Below are 10170 nucleotides of genomic sequence, written 5' to 3'. Positions count from 1 at the left end.
TCAGTCCGAGTTTTGTAGGGTTGTGTGTGTTGAACTAAGCTTAGTATGTAGCTATGTATTTCTGTAAAAAAACAAAACGAATCTGAGCCCAGCCTGTATGTGTGTGAGAGCCATGCTCAGCGTGTTGTGGGGTCAGACAGCTCCCTGACACCAGTCCCCTGGCAGGTCAGGAGGTTAAGTCTCTGTTCAGGGTCAGCAGCAGAGAGGGGTCAAACACCACAGAGCTGCACCGTAATGAGCTCTGGCTGGGAGCCCTGCACCCTCTGTGAAGACACACACACACACACACTTCACACAAAGCTCAGAACTTCTGCTCTTACACTGGGTTCTTGTCTAGCCTCAACAACAGTCCTCTATAGGCACACACACGCACACACACACACACAATAAACTCCCGGGCATGGTGAGAGAGAATGGAGCAGGGAGGGTATGGTTTTGTCCTCCCTGTCTCTCGGTCCAAATCCTGCTTATCTACCCATGCTCAGGTTGAACTAATTGGCATTAAAAGCTGGCTCACCCAGACAGATACAATTGGAAGCAATATGGGGCTTTAAGTGTGTTTAGGTGTGTGTGTGTCTGTAGAAGCATCTGTCTGAGGGCTTGATGGAGTGTGTGTGTGGATGGATGGGTGTGCGTGCGGTTGTGAAAAAAACAACTGTGTATGTGTGTGTGCTCGGAATCTTAAAACCAAGCGTCTGTCAATTTCAATCAGTCCCACACTAGGCATGCCTGTGGCCCCAGGAAGACCAATTACACACCGTCACGGTGGACGCGCTCCCTGGGCCCCGCCCCCCCCCCCCCCCCCCCTCACACACACACACACACCCCACCCCCACCCACCCAACCTGTTCAAAACAGGGGTCTGGGAGAAAGCCTGGTTAAATGTGTGGGTCGATGTGTGAAGGGCGAGTAGAGGCACCATCCCCTGTCACAGGATCGATAGGGGATGGAGGGAGGGAGGGAGGGAGGGAGGGAGGTAGGGAGGGAGGGAGGGAGGGAGGGAGGGAGGGAGGGAGGGAGGGAGGGAGGGAGGGAGGGATGGAGGGAGGGAGGGAGGCTCTTTGAGGCTGCATATTCTGGATTGGAAACTGCAGGAGTGTTCTTAACGTGGGATAATCTTGTCTCTTTCCTCCTTCTCTTCTGCCCCCCCCCCCCCCCCCCTCCCCCCCCCTCAGGGCGGTAAGATCCCTGTGAGGTGGACGGCGCCGGAGGCCATCGCCTACAGGAAGTTCACCTCGGCCAGCGACGTGTGGAGCTACGGCATCGTCATGTGGGAGGTCATGTCCTTCGGAGAGCGGCCCTACTGGGACATGAGCAACCAGGATGTAAGTCCACACGCTTCACACATGCTTCACACATGCTTCACACATGCTTCACACATGCTTCACACATGCTTCACACTTGCTTCACACACGCTTCACACATGCTTCACGCCATTATCCACTTACTGTAAATGGCGTGGGGTGTTGGGATTTGAATTATAATAGATAAAATTGTAGTTCATCCTACTAAAGTATAGTTATTGTTTTTCTTCCGGTTTTTAGTCATTTGTGTTCGGTCTGTATTTTTTTTCAACGGTAGTCAAATGTCCTTGAATGGGACATTAGAAATTGGGCTTTGTGTTCCCTATGAGCTTTTTCTAGGTGGCCCTCCATGTTCTCTACGTCAGCTGGGTGGAGTCCACACACACACACACAAACACACACATGCACAGGCAAGAAAGCACACACACCCACACACACTAAACACACTCAACTCATTGGATCTGGTCCTGCAACTATGGGCTCCATCTCCCTAGTGCTCCTCCTGCCAACAGCCTTGCTGGAGTCTCTCTCTCTCCCTCTATCTGTCTGCTGTCTCTCTCTCTCTCTCCTTCCAACTCAGCAGATGTTGCCTCTGTGGGCCAGCGTGCACTGCCTAGTGGGACACACACACAGGGGGTGGGTCTGGCACTGCTAGCTCACACACATGGACACACACACACACACACAGAATATTTGCAAAGAACCACTTGCAAAGACACATCTCCCCCCCCCCCACACACACACACACAAACACGACATTTGCATTTTATGAACGTACACACACGCACACACGTGTACACCGCTCACACACACACCTGCCGATGGGCAACATTCATCATCATTCTGCTGAGTTGCACTCATCTCTGAGGTGGGATCGACTCCCTCTCAGCTGCGTCCATTTTATGATGATAGCATCATTCTGGGAAGCAAAGACCTTGATCTCTCTATTCACTCTGCGCTGTGGACAAACAATACGGAGGAGATTATGGATCCCTCACTCGATACGTTTCTAGCGAATCTGCGCTTTTCTTTGTCCTCGTCTGGTCGGTGGACAACGCACACACACACACACACAGAGAGGCAGCTCAGAGTCAGTGCAGCCCACGTCTGGTTCGAGGCTGAGCGAACGTCCAAACACACACTCGAGTCACGACGGCCGCCGTTCCCCTTTCTCGGCTTCTCACCAATCAGAGACCTCCGCGGGCTCTGATGACTCACGGGTACAAGTGTCAAGTGTCTGCCTTTTGAGGTGTTAATTATATGCAATCAGTCCATCCCCCGGATATCTCCCCCCCCTCTCCCTCCCTCCCTCCCACGGACATACACCCTTCCTTTACCATACCCTGACAGGCCCCTTTTTCTCCTGGATACGGACATACGATTGGCTGAATTCAAGACAGCCATACGTGATTGGCTGTCGGGGAGACTGAGGGTTTGCGATTGTCTCTGGGGAACACCGGAGAGATAGATAGAGAGAGAGAGACGGAGCACAGGACAGACAAAGAGAGGGAGAGAGAGAGAGAGAGAGAGAGAGAGAGAGAGAGAGAGAGAGAGAGAGAGAGAGAGAGAGAGAGAAAGAAAGAGAGGCAGGCAGGCAGGGAGGGAGGGAGGGAGGGAGGGAGGGAGGGAAGGAGGAGAAGAGAAAGTGAGTGGGCTTTAAAGACACTGAAGGAGTCACTCACTCACTCACAAACCACTCTGTCACACACTATTAAACCTGCAGGAGACAGACAGACTGGGTTGGTGACACGCTGACGCCAACAAACACAACGGACCTCTTTTTGACAACGCTGCTCGCCCAACTGCACTGTGACTGCAGTGTTTATTAACAAGCAACTCACTATGACGACCGAGGATGCCCCTAGGCCATCTCTTTTAGTCAGAGCATTAGCATAGTTCTTTTGTTAAATGAGTTTTAATGAGGCAGCAAAGTTTCTGGATTCTTTTTTTCTTGAAACAAAAACGTTGTGTGGTGGTACCCAAGATTATATTTCAGTTCCAATTGCCGCCCCCCCCCAAAAAAAGAGTTTCCATCAGTGACTCCCCCCTCCCCTTCCTTTTGCCCTCAGGTCATCAACGCCATTGAGCAGGACTACAGGCTGCCCCCCCCTATGGACTGCCCCTCCGCTCTGCACCAGCTCATGCTGGACTGCTGGCAGAAGGACCGCAACGCTCGGCCACGCTTCGCCGACATCGTCAACACCCTGGACAAGATGATACGCAACCCCACCTCCCTGAAGACCATGGCCAACATCCCTGCCATGTACGTACACACACACACACACACACACATACCTACATACTTTGACTTCAATGATTGACCTAGACACAAATACAACACATTTAAAGACACATTCAAATACACCTGACATCCACAGACACTGTGATGATACTTGGTAAGACTGGATCACCTCCTTAGAAGTAGTGGCGAGGCTCAACGTGTACAGTAGCGGCACTGTGCACACACAGACTTCACGTGCGCACTTGTGCTCTGCTATCAAATAAACATGAATTTGTTACTGTGTGTTGCATCAAAGCTTAACCCCCGCCTTTCATGCCTGCTGTTCAGAAAGAACAAACACACACTAAACCATACACACCAAACCACACACACACACACACACACCAACGCACGCACAGAACACGACACCATGTACAGTACATACACACACTCACACATGCATGCGAACATACAGGGCATCATTCCACCACAAAAGAGAGAAAATACACCCGCAGTCAACAATACACCCAATGACGCCCAATGAAGACACTCTTGCCCGAAACCGTATACGCAAGAACACACACGCGCACACACGCACACACGGCACTACAACGCACACTTCCTTGCTCAATATTTGCTCATTCCCCCCCCCCGTACAGCCCCTCCCAGCCTCTCCTGGACCGCTCGGTCCCAGACTTCAGCAGCTTTGGCTCTGTGGAGGAGTGGCTGGCCGCCATCAAGATGACTCAGTACAGAGACAACTTCCTCAACTCGGGCTTCACCTCCCTGCAGCTCGTCACCCAGATGACCTCCGAGTGAGTCACACGCCCCTCGTGCACACCCCTCGTGCACGCATGCTTTGACACGCATGCATGCACAAGCCTACTCAGACGGATGCACGCATGCCTGAGGTGGGCACGCCTAGGGGCACACACCCGCACACACACACACACACACACACACACACACACACACAGAAAGGCACACCCACACACATGCACCCACTGTAACAGGACGATGCTTCAGATTAACATCCACATCTCTCCCTTGATGCTGTTCTGATCAGAGTCTAGGATTTACCAGCATGAGTTCACAGTTTACTCCACAACCCAGCCTTCATCGCCACATGATTTGTCAAATGAAGAGAAAATGTGTCTGTTTACTGCCTTATTCACAACCAGTATTGGTCTGAAAAAATCTCAACCTTAAAAGGGTTTTAGATTTCCATTCTGAGAGTTGTTTTCACTGCCTTCATATGACCTCCTTCGTTCTGTCTCTCTCTTTTTCCGTGTTTTTTCATGCACTCTTCCACTTTCTCTCATGTTGTTCCTCAATCTCTCCCCCCCCCCTCTCTCTCTCTCTCTCTCTCTCTCTCTCTCTCTCTCTCTCTCTCTCTCTCTCTCTCTCTCTCTCTCTCTCTCTCTCTCTCTCTCTCTCTTTCTCTCTCGCTCTCACTGTACCTCCCTCTGATTCCCTCCCTCCCTCCCTTCCGCCCCCATCAGAGACCTGCTGAGGATAGGTGTGACCCTGGCCGGCCACCAGAAGAAGATCCTCAGCAACGTCCAGTCCATGCGGGTGCACATGAGCCAGTCGCCCACTGCCATGGCATGACTACAGGGGGCGCTGTTCTGCGAGGCGGGCAGCATTCGGAGGAACAACAACAACCGCAGCAGCAGCAGCCCCCGAATGACCTCCGACCCCTCGGAACGCGCCAGGGTCGAGACCATCATCCTAATCTAATCCAACGCCGCACCCCGCGCGACCAGACTACCCATCATCCACTGCTGTCGTCACGCTCTTCTGGAGGGCAGCGTTGAGACTCCGCTTGTCATGTGCTCATCTCTTATCTGGACCTGGGGCCCACGTCTCTGCCGGGACGACTGACTTCCAGATGTGTTTAAACCACCCTCACCCCACCCCGGCCCCAATCGACCCCCATAACACAGGCACATCCACAGTCTCAGAGAATATCAGACTTGGTTCTTTTATAGGCTTTTATCATTTGAGTCGATTTTATAAGGATACCCGGTGTTTTAGATGAGCATGTCTGATGTGGCGCTGGAAGAAACGACCTGAGTTAGGATACCTTGACCTTTGCAGAGCTACCTGGGAAAATGAACTTTTGGAGAAAGCGACAAAGATAGACACACATCCAGAGAATGTTTGGATGGTATCTCAGACTGAACTTACAGTTTTGGACTTATGGACTCTGTGGAAAATGATTTCCATTGTTTAAATGATTTGCCATTATTATTATCCCACCCAAGAGACAGGGCTCTCTCCTTGTTCCTTCTAACTTCAACACTACCTGGGGATATCTGGGAGTGAGGCCCTGCCAAAGGACCTCCCAAACAGCCTCCCCCAGATTCTGAGAATAACATAAATATGTACATCTCTTACTAAATATATATATATCTTTAGAATAAATCTTCATATTGAAGGTGGCACATATGAATATTCAATTGTACAAAACTGTCTCTGCTTGCATTTTTTTGCAAAATACGTGTTTAATGGCAGGATTGTAATGGAGGCATGTGTCGTTTCCTAGAGCGCCCCCTATCCCTCCGGAGGTCAGCCCCGACCCTGTTCTATTGCTCACCTCACTTCCCTCGGGGGCCTGAGGAAACAGCCTCAACAAACTCTCACCTGGAAGAAACCGTACAAAAGACCATGTACAAAGGACTGTTGTCGTAGATGTTGATGTAAAACTATTGTAGAGAAGAAGAAAAAAAGAAGAAAAAATACACGGTGTTAAATGTGGGTGTGTATCCATGCTGTATCTTGCTGGTTAGCACTTACTTGTACAGATGCCTTTCTTTTTTTCCTTGTTGTTTGTGTTGGAATGTTTGGAACAGTCCAGAATAGAGAGGGTTGTCTACACCTGCCGGCCCAAGTCATAAGGTAGGTATCTACGATTGTTGCGGATACATAAATGTGACATAAAGGTCTTTATATCAAACACAAAGACAAGTGAAGCTATGATTTGGAGCAGTTACGATGAAACAAAGAGAATCCGAGGGTGTGTGAGAGATTCATACTAATATTCATTTCACCGCCATAGCATCAACGTTGTAGGACCTCAGACCTTTCTCACCTGTCATGCATGTTCCACACACCTTCAAAGGTGTTCGTCTAGACACAAGCAATCCAGAACCCCTCCAAATTGAAAGCACCAGTAAACTCACGGGTACACATGGTTATGGAAGATTTCTCCATGGCGTCGAGACACCCAGCAGATTGCTCAGGTGTTCCCCAGTAGCAGTCTGAAAGGCTAGAGGTGACAGGCAGGCAGACAGCCAGCCAGACAGGAACAGCAGATCAGCTCATCGAGCCAGCCTGCCGACCACTCTCCACCCAACGCCTCGGAAACATCTGGGGGGGTCGGCTGGGCCAGCCAATGCCTGATGCCACCCTGATGGGCACAGAGACTCAGGCTGCCCACGAGGGCACCAGCCTCCATCCAGCATGGGCCCCTCGTCATAAAGACTAGTGGAGGTTTATACATCCAGAATCGCCATGTATGGTCACTGTTAGCTTTACAACAGAACAAACAAGGCGGCCTCAAAACCCAACGTTGGCCCCCATCCGTCGAGTTCCTGTCACTCCCGTGGTCTCACTCTCTCATTAAATGCTAGAGGGAAAATTCTCAGCCTTTGTGTCGGTAATGGTCTATTAGTGAGTGCCTTTGATGCCTGCGCCTGACAGCAGTGCAGTACACGACAATCACATTGTGGAACACGCACTTTACTTGCTCATTACAATTGCAAGACTTATGGAAGGGTAAAGCAAGTGCGGCCTAAAAAGCACGAAACTTTGTAACTCATGTTCTTATGCAAATGTCAAAGACCACTAATGCTTGGCAGATCCAGTATTTTTATTTATTTTTATAAAACAATGTTGAGAGCTTGCCAGTTATGTAGGCATTGTTACAGTTCCAACCAATCACTGCAACTTGGTGGTACTTAAGACCTCTGCGGTTGCCTTTTGCAAAATCCCTGTTGTGAAGAGAAAATGAACGAAAACTGACAATGTGTCCCTCACCCAGCGGCCCCAGAGATCCAGCTGGTGGCCCCTCACAGCCTGTTGAGATCAGATCATACAGATGTCCGTAGTTCGAGGAAGCCAGACAAAGTCCCTCGGAAAGAAAGTAAATGGAGGTTGAAGACGGAAGGTATTTTAGGAGCCGATTGAGGAATTGTAGCTTGTACGAGCTAGCGAGGAACTGCACAGCACACAGCTGCCATCCAGGCAGCCCAAGGTGAGCTGGCGTTTTGTGATTGCCACAGTGATTGGTGTCCGTAGCCGGTTGCAGAGGGGATGTCTGGACTGATCATGCTCCAGAGAGCTGGAGGGGCTCAGGTTATATCATGATCATATCAACTGTGGCCTGGTTCTTTAGGCTCAGGCTTCTAAAGACATACAGTACAGGACTGGTGTTAATGCACGGCGTAAAAACTCCAGCAGGAGTTCCATGGCGATGCGTAATGTACCGTTTTTGGTTTATCCAGCACCACTTGGGACCCCCCCCCCCACAGAAATGCCTGCTCCAAGGACTGCCTGACGTACTAGGATATCCCTGACACTCAATACAGCAGTGTTGCGTCATGCACATTCTCATGACATAAAAGCCTCGGTCTTGACACCGTGTCAAAGTCAGTGTGGAAGGCGCTCTCTGGGGTCCGATCTTGTTACCTTTCATTCTCCTTCCTCTGCAGAGCACCACTTGTTTTTTTCCCCCTCAAAAACCTGAAGCTCTCATATCACGCCTTCACGGCGCCTCCAAGATCCTCACTGCAGCCTTCCCAGGGGATGATGTCATCACCGCATGTTTCGGTGGTCAGAGAGATATCATAGGCTGGCGTCATTCTGCGGCACTCCCACAAGGATCTGGCCTCCCCTCCGTGCCCTTCACGCTCCGAGAGTTCTTCTCTCCATGACAGAAGGGTACAGTATTGACTTCTCATTTCTAGAATGAGAAGTCGATGGCAGCCCCGTTAAAAGAGTATTAAGTAGGGTCCCCCCTCCTCCCCCCCCTCCTCCCCCTCTGTGTTAGCCCCCGCCCCTTCCCCCCTGTCCTGGTTGAGCACCAGCTCATTCATCCTGGGTGTAACGAAGCCATTGTGGGCCCAAACTGTGCAAGTCCACGCCAGGCTTTGCTGGGGCCGTGTGTGTGTGTGTGAGGGTTGAGGGATGGTTCCCTCTGTGCTCCATCGACTCCAGGCTGGGTCCGTGGATACCTGCTGGGACCCACATCTGACAGGCATCTGATCAGCCCCAGGGTGGCCAGAGTGATGGGGCTGTTAGACCGCAAACACACGCGCACGCACACACATACACAGAAGGGTCGTCTATCACAGCCTGGACACCACAGCCTGGTCCTTAGTGAAGAGAGAGTAGCCTAGGCTTGACAACCTGTGTCTGTACAAAGGGGGCGGAAAAAAAGGATAGACAAATTGCTGGTAAAAAAAGGAGTTTAGAGAGACAAAATGGCCCCCAGAGAAGTCGTCCCTCATGGGAGGCAGATTGGATGTTTTCCGACAACAGTTGCGTGATCTAGTTGCTTTGCATCTGTATATTTAGCAATACTGAACAGCTTCTGCCCTCATTTCCATTCACCAATACACCAAGCCACCTAAACATAATCATATGTTCTCCATATTCATATCAATCTATTCATTCACACCAGCGATCTAATTCCAATCATTACGCTTCAATTCAACCGTGTCTCAAGTATTTTCCATTCAACCTAAGAGCATGTCTGTGAATCACATTATAGGGTATTTATTATACACTTGTGTAATTCCCTTTTTCCATTTGCTCATGTTTGTCTTTGTAAGCTCTGAATCTAATGGTACTTGGATGTGATGAATTGAAGGGTAGTCTGCCGTCTGTCTTCAAAAGCAATTTCCTAATCAGAATCACCCGTTACTAAGAACGCTAACACAAAACATGAAAGTTATGATGCGGGTTCATTGGAAACTGTCTGGATGGTTGGAAATCCCTGGAAATGGAGTGTAGATAGCTGCCACCTCTGTGAAAATGACTGCAAATATGGTTTCTGCCAGATTTAGTAAATCACTATGTTTAATCTTTTTCAGATTGTGGACTGACACGTGCAGGAAAGCACCCAAAATGACACATACAGACACAAAAACATACCCTCTTTCATACACACCTAAACACACTTCTTCACACACACACTCTCTTTTATACACACACAGACACACAAAGCTGAGCATTTCGGACTTTCCATGAGGATTCCGCCGAAGCAAAGAGGGTGGATTTGTTCCAGCATGACAGGACAACCTCACTTTGGGATGACTTACGAATGAAGGAACCGTTTGTGTGTGCACGTGTGTGTGTGTGTGTGTATGTATGTTTGTGCACGTGTGCGTGAGTTGTTCCCTTTCGTTGCTGTATAGCTACCACTTGTAAATTGTGACAAGTATGTGTCCGAGTTTGTAAGCCGTAACTTTATGAGAAGAATTGTACTAAAAATGCACTCAATAAATGCCTTGGAAAACAAGTCAATCACGTGCTAGTCTGGCTCCCAATGATTCTTAATGCTAACTTGGTGGTTTGGCTCCCACTGAGATGTTCCATTCTCCTGTGCCACAGGACCCTGCTGTGAGTAAGGGCAGACTT

General features: G+C 49.8%; 1 protein-coding gene across 1 annotated transcript; it reads left to right on the top strand.

The window, feature by feature from the left end:
* Positions 1-400: 400 nt before the first annotated feature.
* On the top strand, positions 401-10052 carry LOC124472306 (ephrin type-B receptor 1-like). The gene is made up of 5 exons (XM_047027078.1): positions 401-427; positions 1176-1325; positions 3374-3567; positions 4185-4340; positions 5028-10052. The coding sequence occupies exons 1-5, from the start codon at positions 401-403 to the stop codon at positions 5134-5136; spliced, it is 636 nt and encodes a 211-aa protein (XP_046883034.1). The 3' UTR covers positions 5137-10052.
* Positions 10053-10170: the final 118 nt, after the last annotated feature.

Source organism: Hypomesus transpacificus, chromosome 10 (genome assembly GCF_021917145.1).
Source record: "Hypomesus transpacificus isolate Combined female chromosome 10, fHypTra1, whole genome shotgun sequence".
Classification (NCBI taxonomy): domain Eukaryota; kingdom Metazoa; phylum Chordata; class Actinopteri; order Osmeriformes; family Osmeridae; genus Hypomesus; species Hypomesus transpacificus.
This window is presented reverse-complemented; position numbering and strand designations above follow the sequence as displayed.

What these genes read in the sequence shown, in the direction of transcription:
- LOC124472306 (XM_047027078.1), top strand. Translation starts at nt 401, where the DNA reads ATGGTGAGAGAGAATGGAGCAGGGAGG. An exon ending in GGGACATGAGCAACCAGGAT is followed by an intron (nt 1,326 to 3,373) that starts GTAAGTCCACAC and finishes TTTTGCCCTCAG; the next exon opens with GTCATCAACGCCATTGAGCA. An exon ending in GTCACCCAGATGACCTCCGA is followed by an intron (nt 4,341 to 5,027) that starts GTGAGTCACACG and finishes CGCCCCCATCAG; the next exon opens with AGACCTGCTGAGGATAGGTG.